Source organism: Leopardus geoffroyi, chromosome C1 (genome assembly GCF_018350155.1).
Source record: "Leopardus geoffroyi isolate Oge1 chromosome C1, O.geoffroyi_Oge1_pat1.0, whole genome shotgun sequence".
NCBI lineage: Eukaryota > Metazoa > Chordata > Mammalia > Carnivora > Felidae > Leopardus > Leopardus geoffroyi.
In genome coordinates, this window is record NC_059328.1 from 132,236,160 (window position 1) to 132,263,090 (window position 26,931).

A 26,931-nucleotide genomic window follows, 5' to 3' on the forward strand; every position below is an offset into this window, starting at 1 on the left:
TTTCTTTTTCTATAAGGTGGGACTAATAATACTTTGGGTTTTAACAAATCTTATTGACTCTCTAAGGTGAAACTAATAATGCCCTGACAGACAACTTTTGGTGAATGAAAAGGAGTTTAAGCTGTGAGTGTTTTTCAGCCCCTTAAATGTTATAGTGAAGTAGGTGGCACCACAGCTGGTATGAACATAGGAGGTCTTGGTAGTTTGGAGACTGGAGATTCAGAGAGTGAAAAAAAAGGTTAAGGGGCCATTGCAGTAGCCCAAACAAAAGTTGTTAGGTACCTAGCTAGACTGTGAAAGGAAAGCCAACAGACCAACAAACAAGCAACAAAACAAATAAAGGGGCATAGGTATCAGTAATAGAAGAAGACTGAACTCAAGGGACAGAGAAAGGGATAGAGGATTAAAAGAAAGAAGGAAAGGAAGAAAGGGAGGAAAATTTTTTCACAAGAAGCAAGGACTTGTTTAAACCTAAGGTTTAGCTTTTTTCACAGTCAGGGAGAGAAATATTTGGCAAGCTTTGATTTAAAAACAAAACTAACAAAACCCTGCATTTGACAACATGTAAAGTGGACTTGCCTTGTACAAAACTGGAAATGACTCCTTAAGGTGGATTATTAAAGTCAAGAATTCTTAAGTCATCAGACTTGTCGCCTTATCATAAGAAGACAACATATAGGATCCTTCTAAACTAAATTGTATTTTGAATCTGTGAGTGCCTAGCCTTAAGATCATAGCAAGACAAACGTACCACACTCGTAGCCTGTCACTTGCTATCATTAATAATATCTCATAGATGCCATGAGAACCTGCCATAATAATTTATTTCAGGAATTAAAGCAGAAATAAAAGGGGCTTTTCATGATTTCTGCAAGCCAATTATTTATTGTACATATATATCTTTTCACATTTCTATCGTTATTTATGAGGTATATTATATATCTGAGGAAATTCATAACACTTATGCAAACTAAGTGCTAGATAATCTATGCTTTGCTTTTTAAAATTTTTTTTTCAACGTTTATTTATTTTTTTTTGGGACAGAGAGAGAGACAGAGCATGAACGGGGGAGGGGCAGAGAGAGAGGGAGACACAGAATCGGAAACAGGCTCCAGGCTCTGAGCCATCAGCCCAGAGCCCGACGCGGGGCTCGAACTCACGGACCGCGAGATCGTGACCTGGCTGAAGTCGGACGCTTAACCGACTGCGCCACCCAGGCGCCCCTATGCTTTACTTTTTTAATGTTTATTCATTTATTTTGAGAGACAGAGAGAGAACACACACAGGGGAGGGATAGAGAGAGGATGGGACAGAGAGAATCCCAAGCAGGCTGAGAACGGTCAGCATAGAACGTTATGTGGGGCTCAATCTCACTAACTATGAGATCATGACCTGAGCTGAAATCAGGAGTTGGCCACCTGAAAGATATGCTTTATTTTTAATAAATCCTAACATCAGTCATTACACCAAGTGATATTTTGCTGAATACAGATGTGTTAAAAAAAAAAAAAAAAACATCAGAAAACAGAGAAATCAGTATGTAAAGAATAATTCTTTTTGCCGTTAGCTTAGCATTTCCTTCAGTCAGCAGAGAGACAGGACACTGTAACTGTTTTTTTGTAGAATCTCTTGTGGGAACATTGGAAACATCTACATCCCCAACAATATTTACACTGTTTTCATTCTTTTTTTTTTTTTTCAATGTTTATTTATTTTTGGGACAGAGAGAGACAGAGCATGAACAGGGGAGGGTCAGAGAGAGAGGGAGACACAGAATCGGAAACAGGCTCCAGGCTCTGAGCCATCAACCCAGAGCCTGACGCGGGGCTTGAACTCACGGACCGCGAGATCGTGACCTGGCTGAAGTCGGACGCTTAACCGACTGCGCCACCCAGGCGCCCCATACACTGTTTTCATTCTTAAGCAAATAAATATGACCTTCTCTGATACTCAGATGGTGCTGGAAGCATTTTAATCTGTCAACCTTGGCTTTCCCAAGACAAACCATCCATGTACTGGGAATCCCCATAGAAGCTATTATGATGACCTCAAATCTGTGAAGTGAGCCTATGAAAAGTATAATCAAATGTCGTTAGGAGTTATATTTGTTAAAGCCTTTCAAGGGCTCCCTAAAGAGCAAACGATTCATTTATTTTGTTAACACCCACTTAAAACAAATGTGTGTATAACCAAATCAACAGAAGTGAGAAACCAACTTTTTACTCATTATAGGGCTGAGTTTGTTTTTGATAGGGGACTGAAAATGCACATGGAACATGCTTTTTTCTTCTCCTTTATTGATCCTAACAGTAGCCAAAATTCAATATCCTTCTAATATTTACATATTAAGCTTATTCTGGCAAAGTGCTACTTGAAACAGATCAATAGTATATTTAACTGTGATTGAGAACAGAAAAATTCAGCTGAGAGAGCTTAAGTATTCATAGAAAATGAATAAAGATTTTTTTTTGCCTTTACCTGTGATTCAATCTTTCTTTTATTTTAAAGAGAAGTTACCAAGTTTTGCAAGTGATTCTAAGATTAGATGGGTATTGGAGACTGCTACTTAGATATTTATAAGAAGTATAAACCTATTCTAAGACAAGTAATCTAAGCAATTCTATGTTGTAAACATCCATTGAATTCTCAAGTAAAAGTCAAAATAGAATATTTTTGCTTCACATCCAGAACACAATATGAACTGATTAGCATAATTTCACAAGAAAATATTATTTTTATTCAAAATTTTTGTTGTCTCTCAAGTATTGCTTCCAATTAATTAACAGTTTATTTTAAACTATTTCTTGTGCCTTGGATCAACCCATGAGCAATAAAATCATACAAGGTTTTTAAGATCTTGTAGCTCATATGGTCCCAGCTCATATTTGCAGAATAGAAAATAAAGAACCACAGTTTAGTAATTGTCCCAGATCCATAGCTGGTTAGTGAATAGTAGATATCAAAAGCACACTTTTTAAATGGATAAATATAATAACTTTAATGATTTCTTACATTAAATTCTAGAAGTCAATGATCTAATCACACGGTAAAGACTACCTACCTATTTTGTATTTATGCATTGACGTTATAGAGGCCCAGGGCAGGCTGACCCACGATGGGCCAGTTTGACATAAATATTATTTTGAATTAAAAGTAATCAAAACCCAGCAAATGCAGGAAAAGCTCTTTGCCTCCCACACAACTGCCTAAATTTACATTGGAAATGAGAGACTGTAATGGGACGAGATTACTATCTAAAAAACGTATCTGCAATAGTAGAGCAATCTGGTTTCCCTAAACATCTCCTATTCCCTTATTCCTAACAAGCTTCCTCCCCTTTGTTCAAGCCCCGATCCCTCTCCCTAGTTCATATAAGCTTCATGTTGCCTCATTGTCTTTGGAACTTCATGTCTGTGTGGACTCCTTGTGCATATGCCTATTAAGTTTGGTTTTCTCCTGTTACTCTGTCTCATTCAATTTGATTCCATGTCCAGCTAGAAGGACTATAGGGCAGAGGAAGATCTTTCAGACAGTATTCAAGGAGAACATGCAATGTTAACTTTGGTATTCTCATTTGTAAATACAGTTTCCAAAAGTCATATGGCATCATAAAACAAAACAAAAACTAGATGCACAATTGAATCTCAATGAGATGGACTGCATATACAGTGGAGTAACAAAGAACAATCAATAAATAGCTCTTAAGAGTGTGGAGTGGGGTTTTAAGTTCAAGGTTATACCTCTTGGAGTGCCCAGAACTCAAACTCTTGCCATATAAAAGCTTGACAAATAACTCCACAATACATTTTAATGGACTATATCAAGATCAGCCTGTGATTAAATAAGATGCTGACAATTAAATCCACAAATGCCAAGGATTTTTTATGTAGACATACAGATTTCTTCTAGTTTGCCTAAGTTCCCTAACCCTCACTTCTATTTTAAATCTGTGGTCCATTTGGCCCATATCTTCCACGCCCCCCCCCCCAAAAAAAAAATACAAAATGCAGATTAGTCACCATCCTACTATTTCCTGAATTCCATCTTAATTTTCTCCAAACACCAATAAACCTGTTTCTGCCAGTTCATTTGTTTAATGTGTGTCTTTTCTCTCAGTACCGCAAATTGATTTTTCTAACTTTCTCTTCAATGTGAACACAATATATAGACTCTGCTCTCAAACTGCATATGCTGATGATGAAAAGGAATAGTATGTTTAATATAATCCATAAATAACTCACAAACCCTAATTTTAGTCAAGTTTCAACCTCTTCCTTCTCCTCACAAAGGCACTTAAAATTGAATGGCAACTTGATTAAGTTTACCTCACTATCTCCTGCAGGCGTTAATGATCAGGAAAATGCCCAAAGTTATGAGGAAAGCTGAATACAGATAAACAAAAAAGCTCTGCATCTAGGTAATCAATAGTTAAATATAGCAGAGCTGACTGAACACTATGTTATAGCACTAACCATCTAAAAATCATGTAAGAAAATGTTCTAGAGTATCATTATTTCATGAAACTGAAGTATATTTATGAAAGAAAATTTCCATAAAAAGAATGGCTAAATATTGAGAAAAATATCTAAGACAAATAAGTAGTAGATATAACTTTAGACCTGCCAACTATTGTATTTGAAAGCAGTTATTATTGTTTTTGTTGACTCTGACAGTTTGTGAAAGACAATTGACAAGGTCATTATTTTATATATATATATATATATATATATATATATATATATATATATATATATTAATGGGGAAGAATTTGATGTTCCAAGTTAATAGGCTAGTGAGCTTAACTCTAGTACCTGGTAAATTGTCTTGGCTAATTTGGAATGGTATAACAGAAACATCATAGGTTAAATGGCACAAAACACAGAAATATATTTCTTACAGTTATGGATGCTAGAAGCCCAAGATCAGCCAGCACTTCCTTGTTATGTCCTCATATGGCTGAGGGAGAGATTAGCTCTCTGGTTTCTTCTTAGAAGAGCACCAATCTCATGGGAACTCCATCATCAAGACCTAATTACTTCCCAAAGTCCCTATTTCCTAATACCATCACATCAGAGCTTCATCGTATGAATTTGTGGGAACACAGGCATTCATTTCACGGCAAAATGTGTTAAGAGTCCTCATCCAAATAGTCATTGTACAAATGACATTATGTCTTATTATACCTGACACGCTTTACTATTCACAATTATTCTGACTCTATTAAATAAGTATTGGATTTTATAAATCTGTTTATGAATGAGTTCTGTAAATGCAATGACATACAAATTACTTATCTTTTGCTATTGTAATACATACTCCCAAAACTTTAGTATCTTGAAACAATAAACATTTACTATGCCACAAAGTGTTTGTAGATCAGGAATTTGGGAGCAGGTATATGGGTGGTTCTGGTTTAGGGTCTCTTCTCGAGGTTGCTGTAGTGCATTGGCTTGGGTGATAGTCATGTGAAAGCCTGACTGAGCTGAATGAAGTTTCCGCTTTCAAGATGAATGACTCACATGGCTGTTAGTGGAAGGTCTCAGTCTCTTGCTGTGTGGACTTTCCCATTGGGCTGTGTGGATAACTTCATGACATGTCATCTGGCTTTCTCCTGAGTTAGCCATCCAAGGAAGGAAAGACAAGGAGGAAGGCTCATGCCTTTTATGACCTTCTCTCTGAAGTTACACACCATCACATTTGTCTTATTTTATTCATGAGAAATGAGTCACTAGGTCCAGGAAGGACTCAAGGGAAAGAAGTTAAGCTCTACTTCTTTTAAGAAGTATCAAAGTGTTTGTGAAACTTGGATAGAGCAATCTTGGTCTTGGGGTCTTGGACTTGGATCAATCATCAAACGATTACTTTATTTAATCTAGGTATTACCAAATAACTTCTCTTTTACCTGATTTCAATATTTCAAAGCTCTCTTCAGTTTATTTTGTATATATCATTCCAAGTAAAACTGGAAACTCTAAGTAGTGACGATTTACAACCTTTGAGGTTTGAAAAAAATGATAAAAAATGTCTAAAATTTTTCATTCAGTTTCAGGAAAACCACATCTAAATTTAAGTGTAGCACAAACTTTCAGCTAGTTATCATCCATTGCTTAGGTAGTATGTCGGAGGAGCCAGTATATGCTGGTATATAACTGGTAGCTTCATTGCACAATTATTTCCTTGTTTTCCAGATGTGTAATTTCAGTATTACTGTAGGCAAATATCTTCTTAAACATTTGTAGCTATAATTATCAGTAATCCCCTGGATAGTAAGTTGTAAAGCTCTTCTGTTTTATTTTTATATTGCCTTTTTATTATGACTATAATACTCAGCCTCAGCAGGAAACAGGTCATCACCCTTTCTTCCATCCCCAAAGAGAAAGAGAAGTTCTCAAAGAAGGGGGAATCTGAGCAGCAGGGCAAATTCAGGGCCAAACTAGGAAACTTTGTAAAATAGAAGTTCCTAGACTGTTTTTCCAAGTTATTGTCCTGTAAGTTTTAAACCTCCAACTAAAGATGTATTTTGATATATCCATCGAATACATTATTGACCCTAGAGGCACTGATATTTTTAGTTATATTTTTCTCTTTAAGGTTTAATGAAATTATGGTGTCAGGGAGGGGTATACATACATGGCCATTCACTTTTATAAGAATTTTAATTTATGCGAGGTTGGATTCCCAGTTTCACAGTGCTGACCCAACACAGACATTATGATTTCCCCAAAACTTTCTCTCTTCTATTTTATCAAGGAACAAAACTTTATTTTCTTTTGCTACAAGGGAATGCTGCTCCATTTTTGAGACTTTGTTCATAGCATCGAGTTCTGTAAGTTTAGTATTCATTTGCTAACAGCAGGGTGGGTACCAATCATGTTAACAGAAACTTTTATAAAGCTTTCCATTTTTCTATGAGGCAATGTGTGTGTGTGTGTGTGTGTGTGTGTGTGTGTGTGTGTGAATAAATCAACAGCGTTCTTTGAAATATTATAACATTTTAACATTTTTCTCTAATTTATTATGTTTCTTGGCTATATTATTTGCTAATTAGGGTTGATTTCATAAGATATATTGGAATTCAATTTTTAAAAACATAATGTGGGTGGTGATTTGGGGATTGCTGCAGAATTTAAACTCTGCTATTTTTACCCAGGTAATTTAAAATATGTACAAATATACATAAAACAAAATTTTCTTATTAATTTGGCGAAGCTGAGTAATATAAAGTAACCTCATTTCCATATTGCTTTATAAGAAAATCATAAACAAATTTCTCCTTTAAAATAATCTACTTGTTAGGTACAGTCCTTGTGTGTGTGTGTGTGTGTGTGTGTGTGTGTGTGTATGCAACTTCTGAACACACACAACGAAAAGAATGGCAACATCGTGTTATACAAACAGTACAGGAAATGTCCAAATGCTAAAAAGAAAATTGGGAAATTATTAAAAATAACATATTTTTTTACAAGTTTAAATTCCTCCCCTGGTCAAAAACACTTATAAAAGAAACACTGGGGTGCCTGGGTGGCTCGGTTGGTTAAGCATCCGACTTCGGCTCAGGTCATGATCTCGATGTTCGTAGGTTCGAGCCCTATATAGGGCTCTGTGCTGACAGCTCAGAGCCTGGAACCTGTTTTGGATTCTGTGTCTCCCTCTCTCTCTGCCCCTTCCCTGCTCATGCTCTCTCTTTCTTTCTTAAAAATAAATAAACATAAATAAATAAATAAATGAAAAGAAACACTAATTCTAAGAAACATTAAAAAAACTTGTGACAATGATAGCTGGAAGACAATTTAGGAATAAAACTTAAGCAAAAGAAAACTACTAAACGTCTGATTCCACACTATGTCAGATATCTGCAAATGCCCAAGGAGGTAAAATTAAGAAGTATTTTAAAGATCAAATTAAGTGATGCCAGATTCCACCTTTGAGGTTTGTATCAAACTCCACTTTTTCGAAAGTGTATTCACATACATTTCCATGTGATTCTCACTACTTTATGATAAAAGCAGTTATATTTATTACCTGCATTTCTCAGCGACCGAAACTGAATCATTCTTTGTGATTAATGATTGGTTGAAACAATCCTCTTTTCTCTCTCTCCCTCACAGAAATATACATTTTGTTTTGTTTGAGAATAGTGTCCATGTTTATATTTGTACTTCGGAGACGAGTACACTGCCTGTACTTAAAAGATTCTAAATACATGTTGAACTGAACTGAATTTAAGATGTTTTCTCTTGGGGTGCCTGGGTGGCTCAGTTGGTTAAGTGTCCGACATAAGCTCAGGTCATGATCTCGTGGTTTGTGAGTTTGAGCCCCGCATGGGGCTCTATGGCTGACAGCTCAGAGCCTGAGGCCTGCTTCAGATTCTGTGTCTCTCCCTCTCTCTACCCCTCCATGCTCATGCTCTGTTTCTCTGTCTCTCAATAATAAACATTAAAAAAATTAAAATTTTTCTTATTTCCCACTCTCCTCCTGTTTTAAATAAAACTTTGCAAATCTAAACCTCATTTACTTTCATTAAGATATTTTAAATTTAACTGAAGTCAAGGTGATAAAACACTTTTTTAAATAAGGAATAAATTTTCATATCTTTCTCGATTAACAACTATGTACTTTTAAACTATATACTCATCAACAGTCATTAGTGAAAATAAAACCAAAAATAATTAGCATTCCTTCTGGGGAAAGGATAAAAGAGGTGAAGATTATGGAATATTGACTTAAAAGACCTAATTTATCACCTATATAAATAACCTTTTAGATATATGTTCGAATTGGCTTTCAGACACACACATGTATATGAATGTACATATACACACAGTTTGTATATATGCTATCCTGAATATATCATGTTTAGAATTCCAAATATGAAATCAGTTTTCTAATTTCCTGTAACCAAACCCAAGTACTAAGATTCTATGTGGAATATCTAATCTTCATACTGCTGACCCACCCTGAACTCCAGTTTAGAGCCAGCCATTCATTCTAACCAAAAAGCACTTTTTTTTTTAAATGGAATCTACTCTTACACCTTTTTAAAAATTTGAACTGTTATTTAATTAAAATTCACATTTCAAAAATCAGCTTCCAATATCAACATAGAAGTTGATTATTTATTTTATGAAAAGCCATACCTCCCTGTTAGCTTCCTAATTGTCTCTCTGGTTAGCATCTTTTTTTCCCCAAAGGCTGAAGCAAAAAGAATGGAAATGAGGCTCAAATCTATAAGATCTCTACTCATCCCTAAAAATTGGAAAGAATTATTTGTGGGAGAATAATTTCAATCTTTGGTCAATGGGCTCCGTGGCCTTGTTTTTTGAATTATCTGTGTGGATCAAGCTATCCTTTACAGGCAGAGATAAGCCAAATTTGACTTTATTGTGACAAATATACAAGGCCCTTATACTTTAGAACACTTCATGAGAATAAAGAAAATAATCGTAAAAAAATACAAGTCACAGCCCAGAATTAATAATGGTAAAGTTTGTACTGGTAACAGCACGAGGTCCCAATCTGGATAATCTTACAAGTCTGTTTGCAAGGTTAAAAAAAGAAAAACAAAACAAAACAAAAAACTCTCACAGAGATGTGTAATTTGAATGTGCTTCTGGTGTTAATGGAGCAGTAACTTTTCTAAGCTTTTAACAGGTCATAATTAATCAACCCCCAGTCAATACGAAGCATCCTAGCTATAGAACCATTGCACTTACCCATGATGGTTAGGGCTGTAGCTTTTGTTAATTCTTCTTTCATTGACTCTATTACTTCTAAATTACCACCATCCAGGTTGCATCTATTTATGGTTCCATTTCCCGAACTGATCCAATAAAGCTTGTTTTCCACATAGTCTATCGATAGACCTGTAATTAAATTATACAACTTAAACATAACAGTAGCCACTTAAATAGTAATGTTCACCTAGCACTAGATTTGAGGGGGGAAAATAAGTTGCAAGCTTAGATTTTTGTCTTTAAATATAAGATCTGCCTAATAGGGAAATATACTGTTTTTACTATCTGTGAAACCATATATTTTTATAGGCACTTAGTAGTTATCTCTGTTGATTATCACAACAATCCTGTGACACTGAATGCAATGACTGTCTCATTTCATGAATAAGAAAAATAATACATGGAATAGTCAAGAAATCTATAGGAGTCCATAGTAAGTGTACATTACAGAAATTTTAAGAAAGTTTCTGTTTCCAAATTGAGTGCTTGCTCTCTTCATCATACCACTTTGCCTCAGAAAATTTTAACACATAATACTCTTTCGAGAAACTAGTATCATTGATGAAATTATTAATTCTCCCTCTACTTTCAGTGAAATATACTTTAGGCAGTTATAGATTCAAATTGTTGGTTTCAACTCTTTTGAAGTGAAACAAAAGTAGAAGAATTTCAAAAATTGATAATGTCACTGAAACACGGAATTGAATTGGGCTAATTTAGATGCTGTCATGGGGAGATAGACCATTTGGTAAAGACACCAAGCCAACGGCTTAAGGCCATTATTCCCGTATCACAGTGAATCACTGTAGGTTAGCTTTATTGTATTTTATGGGCAATTTCATGTTATAGTAGTATTCGAGGTTTTCAAAGGTCTCAGGATATGTATATTTTGATTGCCAAGGGTTTTCAGTATACATCTACATAATTACTTGCATGCTTATCAGTAGGCTCAGGGTCCATGTCGTAACAATAAGACCATGGCTCCATGTTGGTCCTCTAAGACCCTCAACTACTTATGGAAATGCACATGTGGGTATACACTCAAGCATACAATGCAATAAATTATTTCTGGAATCTTCTTCAGAGAAGAAAGGGAACAAACCACACACACACACACACACACACACACACACACACACACACACACATTCCCTACTTAAAGAAAAAAAAAAAAAGGAAAGGAAACACCTGGAGAGAATCACATGAGTTCTAGTGCATTGAGTCCCAACTACAAATAGTCCCAATCCGGAGAACAGAAATGATTTTTCAGACCAATTTTAATCAAGTAGAAGTAATATTACAAATCTATACAATAAATCAGCTATTTATTGACTTATTGGTATGTTTTACTAAATACAAGTATGGAAGGTTCAGAATAAACCTAACAAATAAAATTAGACATTTCGGGATAAAGTTTTCAGATTTTTTCTCCCTTTGAGGACTACTGTCGATGACTGGCTTTAAACACTTTGTAAAATAATCAGATAAAAACTATTCCAGTTATATACTTTGGTATAATATTTTCAGTTTGAAAGTGATTCACCATTCAATTTTTTATGAGAGAAATTTTGGATATTCTATAGGTACTTCCTGAGTTACTTCTGTGCTTTTTTTTTCTAGTAAAACTCCTGATTTAGACCACTTAATGATCAGATGTGTTCTGTTTTATCTTCTGTTTAGTTGACTATCCAAATCACATAATTTTGTCTTTAATCAGCAATGAAGAATACCTTACTAGAGATTTATGGTACAAAATATAACTCCAAACATTTTGTTGTCAAATGTTCATCAATAACTGAATTAATAAATACATTTATGAAGAATTCCTTCTAAGCAAAATTACCTATTCTTCTAGGTATTCCAAATTTTATCTTTTAATCAAGGTAAACAATCGGAGAGCTATCCACATTTTTAGATCATTGGATTTTTGTGTCTCACTTAATCTGCTGCTGAATTGAGCTCTGGCATTGTGCTCTTGATTTAAATGAAGGATGCTATAAGAAGTAGCCATAGGAAAACCACTGTTGCACTTCCCAGGATATAGTGTCTAAAATAATATACCACATAGTGACTTCTTTATACAAGAACCCATGGGAGAAATTTCTTTCAGGGTTCAGTGCCAGAAAAAGCTATAGTGGAAAATATAAAATTGTAACTGATCATATTTCTCTTTGTTTTGGCTGCAAAGAACCTGAAGAGTCATATTTGTGACCCATCCGCAACAATTGCATTGCATTTACACTACTAACTTCACTCCTGGCTTCAATAGACTAATCTATTATATTTTCTTCACCTTAATTTTTAAAAACAATACTTTTTGGCCTTACTTAAGGGATTGTATTTATCTAAGTTTCCTCAATACTTTTTTTTTTTTTTCTTGAAGGAAAGGGTGCATTAGTATCAAATGTGCCCAACTCCAAATTAAACCACAATGTCAGAACTTTCTCATCCACCCAACACCCAGGAATTTCTAGATTCTAACTTGCGATGTGTAAAGTAATTATTATACAGAGCAGGAAAGTTACATTGTTGGGGTCAGAATTACCCAGAGTTTACTACTCAACATCTTTGTTTATGGAGTTTTCTGAAAGAAAAGAGGCTGTTTGGTAGTGAGCTTTGATCTTTAATACCTAGCATAGTACCTAGAGCAGAGAAGAAAATTTATAGACGTTGAACACATGAATGGGTTGTTTAATTAATTCCATTATTAAAATTATAAGTTGTCTCCAAGGAGTTCTGCCTAGTAGTGTTGAATTATCTCTACAAAAGAATTTTTTAATATACTACTCATAGCTGGATGCTATGACAACAGGGAAGAAGGGAAGGAAGTGCTCCAATAGGCCACCTGGCATGGCTTAAGTTTTCACATCGATATTGAGATGGAATAGTTTAAGATTAATCATTTTAAGATTTACAGGAAAAAAGTAATGAAGTTCCTATATTAACATACATATTCATGTGATAGATCACCTAGTCACCTACGTACATCTTGTCTTCTATTAAATGTATTAGCTTAACCTCTGACTGTTCTTGAGCATGTTCATTCCCAGGTTTATAAAACAGAAATGAAATATCTTTAAAATCCTATTATGAATTCAAGAAATTGGTGATATATGTTTTAAATTCATAGATATATGCGTATTTTGGAAATACATATTTATAAATTTTTTAATGTAAATTGTTTCACAGAATAAGATTTTTTATTTTGTTACTATCATACATTCAGGTCTTAATAACACTGAAGAATTAATTAGTGTCCACTTATTGGAATAAGTTCTGAATCAGGTCTCTTTTGCACTATTTCAAAAGATGAATCACTGAGCAGTAAACTCTTAGTGTTTTGATGCAGGGGAAACTGCTCAGTGATTTTAGAATGCTAAATCAATAGCCATGAGAAAGCAGATCAAATATGAGCATGTTCATAAAAGTATCCTAAAACCTACGCAAAGAAATATGATTGTGTTTGCACTGCAATGTTCTCAGAATGGGTGACTGAAATAAAAAAAATCCTCAAAAGGACTGCCGGATCTTTCTGAAGAATATACCACTACTAATATAGACTTATTTTTGTTAGACATAATTATTTTTAAAATCACCTGGATTTGGCAATCAAAAGAGGAAACCTAGATTCAATAATAATAAGGTATGTCAAAGGAAGAAAAGTCATCATTTAAACTGAAAAACCTATGAAAAAAAGAATCTACCTTTTTTATCTCTTTCCTATTATTGTAAAAATGCAGGGTTAATTCATATGCTTTCATTCTCACCCTATTTGAAGCCAAAGATTTCCCTTAAGGTATTATTTCAACATTTTGACTAAAATAGCCCAGCTTATTTTTTAATTGGGATAATATAATTTGCCAAAATACATTTCCAATAGAAATATGTTGATATAAGAAACAACTACATATTTTTAGAAAAATATCACCTAATTGTTTTCCATAATTATTAAAAACATTAAGTTCATTAAGTTTTCAGTTTTGTTACAATTAAAACTGGAAAGTTCACTTTACATGTCTCATTTCTTTTTTAAATGACTCAAATTAAGTCAATGTACTATGCAATATGGAATTAAAACAAAAATGCAAATATATAGAATAAGGAATTTTTAAAATTAAGGCTTTCTAGAGATGGCAATTTTCTAATATTTTTCTAACACTTACTAAATTTCATTTCAAAGTTTTCAGCCCCTGGTTATGCATTACAATTATTTGGAAAACTATTAAAAATACTGATACCTAGGTCTCACTCCCAGAAATTTTAATTGGTTTGAGTTGGTCCCAGAAATCAGTATTTTTTTAAAAATCTCTTCAGTTGATTTTAGGATTAAGAAGTTCCTTTTAAAAATTGCCTATTGTGGGGGTGCCTGGGTGGCTCAGTTGGTTAAGCATATGACTTCTGACTTCACCTCAGGTCATGATCTTGTGGTTAGTGAGATTCATCCCCACATTGGGCTCTTTGCTGACAATATGGAGCCTGCTTGGGATTCTCTCTCTCCCTTTCTCTCTAAGTTAAAAAAAATGCCTGTTTTTAAAAACCTTCAAAATTGAATACTTAATAAGTTTAATGAGGCCTTTAAAATACTGCTGGAAAGTGTATTATTAGGAGATCTTTGGGGACAGAAGAACATTAAAGATATACATGGGGAAGAACACATACTATAGATATTAAAACACATGATTAACTTTAAATACTCTAGACATGTATAAAAAATAACATTGAAATCGTCTAAATATTCTCCTGTAGCATTACCTTCAGACAATAGAACACACACTCCTTCTGCATCTAGGACTGTGGTAGTTGTAATATTGAAAATACACAACAAATGAAAAAAAAAACCATAAAATTATATCCTTATTATACCTGTAGAAGAACTATAATATTCTGGATACTCCAAAATGGAAATCCTTTCAGAGTTAACCAGAAGTGGCATGATTTTTCTGGGGGGCAAAACTATTTCTAAAACATTGAATTTTTAGCTCCAAAGGAGCATAGTTGTTCCATGGGGAAGTGGAATGGGGTTAATTGCCTATTCACTATTAGCCTACCTCAAAAAATACTTTATCCCTCTTAAGAATGCTTAGATTTTGTAAATGCTACAATAAATATACTGAGGAAACCCAAGCATTCTTTGTGCTCCATCCCTGCTTCTCTCTGAAGTAAATATAAATTTAAGGTACCACCTTTCAATCACCTTGTCTATTCATCTCTGGGTTCGTCTGAGAAAAGACTAGTCAGCCTTCACCTGGCTACACCCTCACTACACCATTGTGAAGATGTAATAATAACAATAATAATATAGTGTCTAGCACATAGAAAGTACTCAATAAATGCTAGCTATTTATTAGTACTACTAGTTTTTGTATCTCCTTTTCAAGCTAAAGTCTTATTCTAAAATTTGCAACCATTTCTTCGGTAATCCCCACAACTGATAGTTTTGAGATGGTTTAGTGTGAGAAATACTTAGACTGTACACTTCATTCGTAATTACAGCATTCCCTCAATTATGCATGTCTATCAAAGTTAGAAACTGTTGTTCTAGTTGGTCTGTGAAGACCAATTAAGACATGCTTCCGTCTGGGAGAAAATATTTGCAATCCACATATCAGATAATAGAACACAAATCCTTCTGTGTCTGGAATTGTGATAGTTGTAGAAACTGACCACTGAAAACACACAACAAATGAACAAAAGGCTAGTGTCAACAAAAATGCACTCAAAACTCAAAAAAAAAAAAAAAACCAATAAACAAATGAGCACAGGAAGTGAACAGACATCTCACATTAGAAGATATACAAATGGCAAGTAAGCACATGAAAAAGATGTTCAACATCAAAAGAAAATGCAAATTAAAATGACAATGATAAAGCAGTACACATCTGTAAGAATGGCTAAAATAAAAATAGTGACAACACTAAATGCTGACAAGGATACAGAGAAAAACTGGATAACTAATACATTATAGGTGATAATGAAAAACAGTACAGTCTCTCTGGAAAACAGCTGGGCAGTTTCTTATAAAACTAAACATACTATTTCCGTTGGACCCAGCAATTTCACTCCTGGGAATTTATTCCAGAGAAATAAAAACTTGTGTTCACACAAACACTTACACATGAATGTTTGTAGCAGCTTTATTTGCAGTAGTCAAAATTTGAATCATCCCATCTCCTTTAATAGGAGAATGCTTAAGTCAACCATGGTATTTATATACCGTGGCATACCACTCAGCAATAAGATGAAGAAAAGTATTGATACATGAAATTTCAATGACTCTCCAGGGAAAAATGCTGAGTGGAAAACAGCCAATCCAATAGGTTATATACCGTATGATTGTATTCCTATAACATTTTAAAAACAGAACATTTTAGAAATGGAACATTTTAGATGGTGTATGGAGAAAAGGGAAAGGGGGTGGTAGGCAGGAGAAAGTAGGTGTGGTTATAAAAGGGCAATAGGTAGGATCATTGTGGTGTTGGAATTTTTCGGCATTTTTTTAATTCTTTTTTTTTTTCCCCACTTATCCAAGAATCTGATTCATTTTATTCAGTACCTTGAAGGTGGTGTTGGATATAGAAACCTACATGTGTGATACAATTCAATCTAAAATTAAACACACAAATACAAATAAAACATGAAATCTGAATATTAATGGACTTCATTAAGGTTAGTTAGTACCTGGGTGGTAATATTTTATCGTGATTTTACATTATGTTCCAATGGGGGAAAATTAGATAAAGAATATGTGGAAACTCTCTGTATTGTTTTTTATAACTTCATGCGAATCTAAAATTATCTCAATGTAATTTTTTTAATTAAAAAAAGCATGTTTCAACAAACGTTCAATATTTTTTCAATATTATTCAACAAAAAGTTGACTATGTAAGGGATCGAAATATGCCATTCCAAAACAAGCCACTTTGGCTTAAGAATTACTTTGACTTGAAGAACAGAGAAACAGAAGACAAAAAAATAAAAGCTCTTTGCCCTCATTTTTTGCTAAAAGCAGTCTTAGCCTCTTAATCACCAGAGACTAGTCTAGACTCTGAACAGCCCAGGGATGGCATGGAGAGTAATCTAGAAAACAAGCCTTACTAAAACAATCTTTATCTTCCATTAGTGTCCTTCAGGTAGTTACCTTCCCACAGTTTGCCTCCCTTGCAAGTCTAAATCACTTTTCCTTTGTTTTGATATTATTCTACAAATTTGCTGTTGTTTGTTAAGATGCTATATAAGCCCAACTTCTAACCACTCCTTTGAGTTCCTGACCAGTGAGGTTTCCTGCCTGCATGTGTGCTACTCTGGTTAATAAACTGTTTTTCTCTGGGTACTTTGTCATTGTGTCAATCTAATTTCCAGGTCCCTAGCCAGCGAGAGGTAAGAAAAACGTTTGTTTTTTCCTCTATTGCACATGTCTATACTGCCAGTATCTTAACTGGATCTAAATTCTTTCTTGAAATCATCGCTCTCCATCCACTCTGCTTTAAGAAGTCACTGACAACAAATAGAGTTACAGAACTACATTAATTACTTTTTTGTTACTTATCACATAGAGCTAAGATTTCAGCATCTCCCCCATCCTCTGTCACATTAGTCATTTTACCTTGGACAATTTATCCTGTATTTCAAACTTTTGATCATCAGCAAAAAGTATGTGCCTTGTGAAAAAAACACGTGCAAAAGTGGAAGCAAAATCAGGCGCAGTGACAGGCTATTTCCTGAGAAGTGTTTTGCTCTAAAAAAACATTTTAAAAGCTTTAATATCTATAGTTTTATAATGCACCAAAACTATATTTTATAGCTTGATAGGTAAAATAGAACAAAATATTTTTAAAAGCACTGGATTGTGCCATTTGAACATTTTAAAATTACAGTTCCTGTCAATATAATCCTAAACATTCCCTTGCATTAGATTTTTTTCTGTAGACACGCAGAAAAATTCAAAGTTTTTTAGACACTTCACATGTTTGTACCTTTTATGTTTATTTTTCCTTTCTACTAAGAATGAGATCAGTTTCTTCTCCTTTGTCACTTTCTTAAAAACGGAACTATATTTTTTCTTCAAGATCAGTTGAAATTTCAAATATTACTAATTTGGGTACTATTCTCTATTTTTCTTCCTCACACAAAATTAGTTGTTCCCTCTATTTTCACAGTGTCTACTTACCTTTATGGTGTCTGGAAATAGTACCCAGGAATGACACTGCATCAAATGGTTTGTAATTATTTCTGTCTTTTTACTTCACTGGACTATGACGTTATTGATAATGTATACCAGGTTTTATTTTCAGGTCTGGCACCTACTATATACTTCATAACCTTTTATAACAACCTTTTTTTTATACTTAATATCATTTGAAAGAATAAGAAAATGATCAGGTGAAAAAAATGTAAATTTAAATTATTTGTCTGTATATTAATGTGTAATTTTAATATCCATTTGTTAGTTTCTCTGTCCTTTTTTTGTAAGCTATTTTGTGAGATAATATTGATCATGCTTCATACATAATAAAAGTGAGTGTGCCAAGTATAAATATATTTAAAAAACATAACTGCATTATACCAAGCAAGGAAACATATAACAAAGTTGTTTTTTTTTTAATGTTTATTTTTGAGAGAGAGAGAGAGAGAAAGACAGACAGAGAGACAGAGACAGAGCATGAGCAGGGGAGAGGCAGAGAGAGAGGGAGACACAGAATCTGAAGCAAGCTCCAGGCTCTGAGCTGTCAGCACAGAGCCACACGTAGGGCTCAAACTCATGGACCACGAGAACATGGCATGAGCCAAAGTCGAACACTTAACCGACTGAGCCACCCACCGACATAAATTTGTTTTATTTTTAAAAAGTGAGGTCCCCTGAATTCTTTTGATGTGATAAAAAGTGCTTGTGAATGTTATCCATGAATATACTTCAAAATTCACGTTATACAGCATATAGGTTGGAATGATTAAATAATAATAAAAAATAGGTTTCAAAAAGGGGTACTTCAGGGTTGAGTAAACAAGTGACTTTTGGTTGAGATTACATTGAAAATGAAGAGAAAATATCAAGAAGATAAAATATACAGTACACTAGATTCGAATAAGCCATGAAGAATAATGCTGATTGACAAGCCAAGTTGCTTTATATGAGGCTTAAGGGATAAAATTCATAATATGTAAACATTTTAAACATGGAAATGGCTTTAAGTAGTAAATTAAAATCTTTTGTTATGCAAACTGCTCTAAGCACTTAATGTATCCAAGACAGAGCAATAAATCTTAATTGAGAATATTTAGTTCAACAATGGATAACTGGAATGTTGATTTGTATTTAACAGAAACAAAGTTATTCAGCCCAAACTGCCTGAAGGCTGCAATTGCTTAGTCTTCAGTGACACACAGCCCTGAAATGCCAAATTGGGTGTTTTGATAAGATTATGACATACTTCTATTTCAAGTATGTCACACACATGGATTTAACCACCAACAAGTAAGGGAAATCCAGTGAATTACAACATAAAAACAATTTCACAAATTAGAAATCCTAGTATATCAGTAACGTTGCTGTGTAAAAGTAGCATTTAAAGATTCAGAAATAATTAATTGCAAGGTACAATTCGCACAGAGGTGAAATTGTTTCATGTGTTTCCAGGCTGCTTAGAAAACCTGACTGCTGCGTCCTAATTGGGCCCACGTTTCTCAGGAGTACCCAAGTTCTGAATTTTTTTCCCCTACTTGCCATGCTTGAAAGAGTACCGGTTTTATTCCCTGATCTTAGCTTGAGGTCAGGTAATTACTATATGAAATCAGCCTCTCTGGGCAAAGCATAATGGTTAAGATTTAATACGGCTTTCGAAGCAGATAAACTTGGATTTGAATTCCACTCTACTATCCATCACAGGCAACTGACTTCTTTCAACAATCCTCACTTTCTGAATCTGTAAAAGGAGGATAAGAAACCCTTCCAGAAATGATTACCGTGACATGATTAATGCAAAGCATTTTATAAGTGCTTGACATATTCAAAGTGCTTAAAAAGTAGTCACTGTAATTATGTTATTTTTGTTGCCAAAGTGATAATGGTTCTACTCTATCACACATCCTAGGCTAAGTACATGCAAACACAAAGGTACGGCTTCCTGAAAATACAGGTTCCATAAAGGATGACAGATAATTATTGTTTTGAGTTGATACTTCCCAGCCACACCACACAGAATGTTGTGTTTTCTCCTTATGTTCTGGGAAAAATAATTTATAATTTGATAATCCATATGCCTGAGGAGAAAATCAACTAAACAGTAGCTCCTTGTTTCCTAATCACCTAATTTTCTGCATGGAAATGGTTTAGAGAAGGCAGTGGGCAGGAATTTAAGCCAGAGATTGCCCAGACAGACTTGTCATGAAAAAATGATTAAAATAATTTCCTGAAGTGCAAAATAGCAGTGAAGTTCAATAAGTAAACAACAAAGTAATAAATATCCCTAAGTATATGTATTTCATGGGTATGGCCATCAAGTACACCAAGAAACATAGGTTTGTATTTATTTTTTACACTTACTCATGTGTCCACTCATGGCACTGGAAAATTCCATTTTTGAATTCATCTCAGGGCAATAGTTCTAAGAGAATCTTATAAAGTGGGATTATGTTGGCATGAATTCTTGGGAGTATTCCAAAGATTCTTCTATACCAGTGTTTCCTCATGAGATATAACCTTGATGCTGACAGAGGGATTTAGATGCCTCCATTTTGACCTCAAACTTTCTACTTTCCACTTTGTTCCTTGGCTCATGTGGAAGACCATGAGGGTAAAGCATTCCCTGATGGGAACCAAAACTACCCCCTCAAGCAATAAGGACTATCCTGAGCCAGCAAAGCCTGCTGAAGAGTGACTCCAAGATGCTGATCAATTTGACTTTCACTTCCTACCTGCTCCTATCCCCCCACCTTTGCCCCACCCATACTTTCCTGAAATAAGTCTGTAAGTATTTTCAGCACTTTGGGGGCAGTCTTTGAGATACTAGCCCACTGCCTTCCTGGTGTTAATCTCTCCGAAATAAATTCCTATCTTATTTCACCATCACTCTTTTCTCTGCCTTTGGATTTTGTCAGTGCTGAGTGGTCAAGCCTGGTCTGTTTGGGACTCCTGGAGCCAGGCAGGTCCTCTTGCACCCTGTGTACCAACTACAATGCTTCAGTAAACAGCAATTAAAATCTATATACACAACAACAACAAAAAAAAAAACACACAAAAAATTATGCACTTATTTTCATCACAGCTCTAAACTGTGCACAGAAGGGGTGCCTGGTTGGGCTCAGCCAGTTAAGCTTCTGACTCTTGATTTTGGCTTAGGTCATGATCTCACGGTACATGAATCAGTTCTGATCAGGCTCTGCGCTGACAGTCTCAATCATGCTTGGGATTCTCTGTCCTTCTCTCTCTGCCCCTACCCCCCTATAAATAAACATTAAAAAAATAAATAAATAAACTCTCCAGAGAGAGAAAAAATAAATAAATAACAGCAAAAATAATAATTTTTAAAAAAGAAAATACAACAATCTGAAACGCTTCAGATTCTGTGTCAAGTAGTTAACAATATGTTATTGAATATATTTTAAGACAATGTTTCAAGCACGCAGGAAAAACACTAATTAAAAAAAACAGTTATTATGCAACATAATTTTAACCTATCTTATTTATTTTTTTCTAACTTTTAACCTATTTTAATAAGCACCTCTAATACTCCTGGAAAACAGCATCATCTTAACTGGCCCAACCCCTCACAAATAAAGAATTTGATGTGACTGAATAAAGACAGGGCTTCCCTGCTCTAAAGACAGGACTTTAGAGGATATTTTTTATAGTTAACTTACAGATAACAGTTTCTCTAGCCTATTGGGATAGATCAAAAATTACAATGACATGGTCAGAATGAATAAGGTATTACTGAAAAAGAATTTAGTTTTACCTTTATACCCAGTACTAAGAGGATTTGTCGATATGTAGATATCTCGACCAAGTCTTTTTTTGTCCTATTCTTTCTTTCTATGAGAAAGCTCTGAGGTGCTAAGGAGAGCCAAATGGTTACAGAGTTAGGAGAGAGAGGAGAAAGAATAAAAGGAATGTATGGGAAAGCCAATTTAGAAACCAAAGAGTTCCAATTTTTCCTCTTTAGCTAACCATGCATTGATTTATAAGCAACTCCACTAACATAATTTTTGCACTCCAAACTTTGAGAAAATTATGGCATAAATATAAATGTTTGCTACTCTTCAGATAATTGAATGCAATGCAACATGATTGATATCCAGGTCACCAAATATACACTTTTTCACAAAGTAATTTTATTCAACGAAGATACACAAATAAATCTTGGATTTACTTAATCATGTAAGAGCCTGTTGCTATTGGATGGGAAACAGTGGTCACTTCATTCAACAAATATTTTTTGAAGATATACTTACAATGTGCCAGCATTGAGTTATGAGTTGCGGACACACTGATAAAAAAAAGAGCAAATATTTTCACTAATTTTATAGTTTCCTTTCTATTTGGTAAGCAGTAATCAAATATTCAACAAACAAATGGAAATCTAAAATAATGACAAGACTAAATGATGAAATTATGGTGCTAAAAGTGTCTATTTTAAGAGACTTTGGCTTTGTCAAGGGAGGTCAGGGAAAACCTCTTTAAGGAAATAATCTTTAAGTTGAAGTCTGACAGATAGGCAGACAACTGAGATGGGAGACATTTCTGGGCAAAGGAATACATTGTTAAAATATACTGTTGGGGGAAAGAGCTTGACAAGTTGAGAGAAGCAGAGAAGGAAAATATGGCTGGAGTGGATAACTTTTAGTCATACTGTAATTCCTTTTAGATAGTAAACTCCATGAGGAAAAGATTGGTATCACCCTTGCTTGCCTTGTTTCCCAGTAACTGGCACTCTGGGAGAACACTTTCTTTTCCCTTTTCTTCAAGATGCCCACATACATACAAACCAGCATATGAACCCTTACCCCATGTTCCTGACCCTCTTTCTCATCAATAAGTATATCATTGTTACAAAGCAACTATTACATAAAGAGTTATTTTTGTGTCATCCACAGTGCTTAGCATAACAAATTATAATTAGCCAATTAGTATATGAATTAGGATTTTAAAAAGACAGGTTATTGTAGAGATATTTGTTTTTCTTTCATTTTCTTTTATCTTTTCTTTCTTTCTTTCTTTCTTTCTTTCTTTCTTTCTTTCTTTCTTTCTTTCTAATTTATATGTGGATATTTTTGAAACATTCTCAAGCATGTTTCTTTTTCTCTTCCTAGGTTCAAAAAGGACATGTTGTCATACTTCATATAATAATTTTTTTTTTTTTTTTTTTTTTTTTTTTTAGTGGGCTCCACACCCAGCATGGAGCCCAACATGAGGATTGAACTCACAACCCAGAGATCGAGACCTCAGTTGAGATCCAAAGTTGGATGCTTCACCGAATAGGCCACCGAGGTGCCCCATAATAATCTATATTGAACACATTAAATTCAGTATAATAAAGTCATTTGCCCAGTCTCCATTCAGAAACCATGCCTATTTAATGCCAGCTAACTTTTGTTCACTTACGTTTCTGCTTAAGAGAGCTTTTACTAAATTGTAGATAAATATTTACAGAAATCTATGTTTGGATCAACATACTCAATTGTTATATTTGCGGGCATATAGATCAGTGGATAAAATATAAGAAAGTTTGTGTTTAAAAATTGTGATGTTAGTTTAATGTGTCAACCTGGCTAGGCTAACATCCCCAGTTATAGAATTAAACACTAGTCTAGATTTTTTCTGTAAAAGCATTTTATAGATGTGGTTACTACCTGCAATCAGTTGACTTTAAGTTAAGGATATTATCCTAAAAAACCTATGTGGGTTTAATCCAATTAGTGAAAGGCCTTAGGTTCCTCTGAAAAAGAAGATGACATTCTGGCAAAGGTCTAAAGTTTAAGCTGCTGCCTGAGACTTTCCATCTTGCCCTAGGATTTAAGCTTTGCTCAGCTAGCTCCCACGACCTCAGTAGACAAATCCTTATAATAAATCTCTTTATATATCTATGTTTGTCTATCATCTCTCTCTCTCTCTCTCTCATCATCATCTATCAATCCATTAACACTATTGGTTCTGTTTCCTTTCATGAAACACTGACAGATATACAACTGTCTCCTATCTCCCACTGTAGATAATTTTTCAGAATTAGCTAGTGAAGAATATATTAGTGTACACAATTCTTTACAAAGGATATTTTTATTTATTTAAATTTTTTTTTAATGTTTATTTATTTTTGAAAGAGAGACAAACACAGAGTGTGAGCAGGGGAGGGGCAAAGAGAGAGAGAGACACAGAATCCGAAGCAGGCTCCAGGCTCTGAGCTGTCAGCACAGAGCCTGACGCGGGGCTCGAACCCATGAGCTGTGAGATCACAACCTGAGCCGAAGTCGGACACCCAACCGACTCAGCCATCCAGGCGTCCCACAAAGGATGCTTTCAATATATTTAAATGAGTAAGAAGAAAGGCCATAAAGGACATATGAGACAAAGTCTTAATTTTATACGAGAAAACCTAAAACACAGCTATTGTCTACATTAACATGGCTTTACTATCCACTGTCTTTTTAAAAAAATTTGTTTTACCATTTACTCATTTTTGAGAGACAGAGTGCAAACAGGGGTGGGGCAGAGAGAGAGGGAGACACAGAATCCAAAGCAGGCTCCAGGCTCTCAGCTGTCAGTACAGAGCCTGATGTGGGGCTGGAACTCATGAACTGTGAGATTATGACCTGAGCTGAGGTCGGACGCTTAACTGACTGAGCCACCCAGAGGCCCATACTATCCACTGTCTTTAATGTCATAACTTACTATTCTAATAAACTCTTGTCCAGTAAGGTAATAGTTGAAAACAATGTCACTGCAAATATCAGGAACTTCCTGGACAGCTCATCAACTCCAGCAAAAAAGCAACAAATGACACTGTATACACTGGTCTCTAACCCATCTCCCCTCAAATTCTTCTTTCTATATCTATCAATCCAAAATTATATAATGATCTTTACTCAATGATCCTAATCAAGCTTCATTTGACACCTGCCTTAAACCAGACTTCACAATCTCAATTACTATTTCAGTGCTGCTTTTCCCTGTCTCAGACACTGCTGAGACATTGATGACTTAATGTTCTTCAGTGTGTGAAGTAAGAAACTCAGCTTGGTCTACACAACGCATTGTTTTGGTGATATTTTGAAGAGCCAGCATTTAACACAGAAGAGAGAAAAATTAATAAATAATCATATATTTACTACCTAGAACTGGACATTATTGTTTTAAGTTTATTTATTTATTTTGAGGGGCAGAGAGAGAGGAAGAGAGAGAGAGAATCCCAAGTAGGCTCTAAACCATCAGCACAGAGCCTGAGGTGTGGTTGAACTCATGAACCTCGAGATCATGACCTGAGCCAAAACCAAGAGTCAGTGCTCAACCAACTGAGCCACCCAGGTGCCCCCATAACTGGACACTATTAATATTTTACTGTATTTAATTTGAATCTTTGTATGAAATATGAAATAAATTCTATTAACACAATAAAGTATCTTTTGAAAACGATGAAAGTTCCCTTTGAATGTCATTATTGTTCCTTCCTAAAGAGAACTGCTATTATAAAATTGGTGTGAGGGGCGCCTAGGTGGCGCAGTCGGTTGGGCGTCCGACTTCAGCCAGGTCACGATCTCGCGGTCTGTGAGTTCGAGCCCCGCATCAGGCTCTGGGCTGATGGCTCAGAGCCTGGAGCCTGTTTCCGATTCTGTGTCTCCCTCTCTCTCTGCCCCTCCCCCGTTCATATTCTGTCTCTCTCTGTCCCAAAAATAAATAAACGTTGAAAAAAAATTAAAAAAAAGTAAATAAATAAAATTGGTGTGGATTATCTCCAGTTTACGTTTTCCATAGTTTTATAAACATATTCAACCAGGAGCAATATCTATTAATGTTGTATGTTTCATTTTGAACTTCTATGAATGATTTCATACCATAAGTATCATTCTGCTAATTACTTCTGTCACTCAATGCTTCTAAGATCTATTACATCTTTTTGTATACATATATACATAAACATATTCATATTTGTATACAGTATTTCAGCACATAAATATGCTGCATCTATTTACTATTCCTCTTCTCATGAAGATTTAAGCCTTTCCAAATTTTTTAGAGTTATAAACAATGATGCACTGAATATCCTTGTACGTATTTCTTTGAGCATATATTCTTTAGAGTATATAAGTGTGTGGTTTGTGGAACATAAGATATTGCATATGAGCCTTTAACTCTAAAAGTAGCTCAAAAAGATAGACATTGTTATCTCTATCTTATAGGTAATAAAACTGAGCCTTCAAAAAGGAAAGAAGCATGTTTAAAGTCACGGAGTTAATAAGTATCAAAGCAGAGATTCAAATCTCTGTTTGTTATGATCCTAAAACAACATTTTTCCAAAACCTTATTATCCCTCAAGCAGTAAAAGGAATGTTTCATGTGAATGTGAAAATTACTACAAGTTGTCCCTAGTTTCCAAGCTCCTTAAATTCATTCTTCCTCTTGTACCTTACACCTTGAACAATTTAATTCACTTAATTTGAAGCGGTAGTTAAAGATGGCGAGTGTTAACTGATGGTTAATGACCTACGGAGATAGAAATATTCCTCATTGCAGGGAATCAAGGGAGAATAGAGGCAGGATAGAATTTCACCTGCTCACTTTCTTCCTCTGTGCATAAAAAAAAAAAAAAAAAAAAAAAAAAAAAAAAAGTATCTGTGGGCAGAAGTATAGTAGAATATGTTGGGCTGAGTATTTGCCAGCCCATTTGCCATTCAGATTTCAGGAACATAAAAAAGGGAAATGATTTGTTACATTTATGAATGGACAACACAGTCTCTTATTAAGAACGGCAGAGACCTGGTTAACATGTTAGTTTGCTAAAGTAGAAAATTACAGAAGGAAGTCGTAACCCTTTTTGTAAACAACATCAAGACGTACAAGAGGAACGGGTGCCTGGGTGTCTCAGTCTGTTAAGTAGCCCACCCTTGATTTTGGTGCAGGTCATGGTCTCAGGGTTCATGAGTTTGAGCCCCACATTAGACTCTGTTCTGAGTGTTGAGCCTGCTTGGATTCTCTCTCTTGCCCTCTCTA

General features: G+C 34.8%; 1 protein-coding gene across 4 annotated transcripts in view; it reads right to left on the reverse strand.

Annotated features, from left to right (window-relative positions):
- Positions 1-26,931, reverse strand: part of LRP1B (LDL receptor related protein 1B) — a 1,910,230-nt gene that overhangs the window by 563,537 nt on the left and 1,319,762 nt on the right. For all 4 annotated transcript variants that reach the window (XM_045479681.1, XM_045479680.1, XM_045479683.1 and 1 more), the window contains exon 32: positions 9,714-9,863. In XM_045479681.1, coding sequence (XP_045335637.1) covers positions 9,714-9,863 — 150 coding nt within the window. The remainder of the gene's footprint in view (positions 1-9,713; positions 9,864-26,931) is intronic.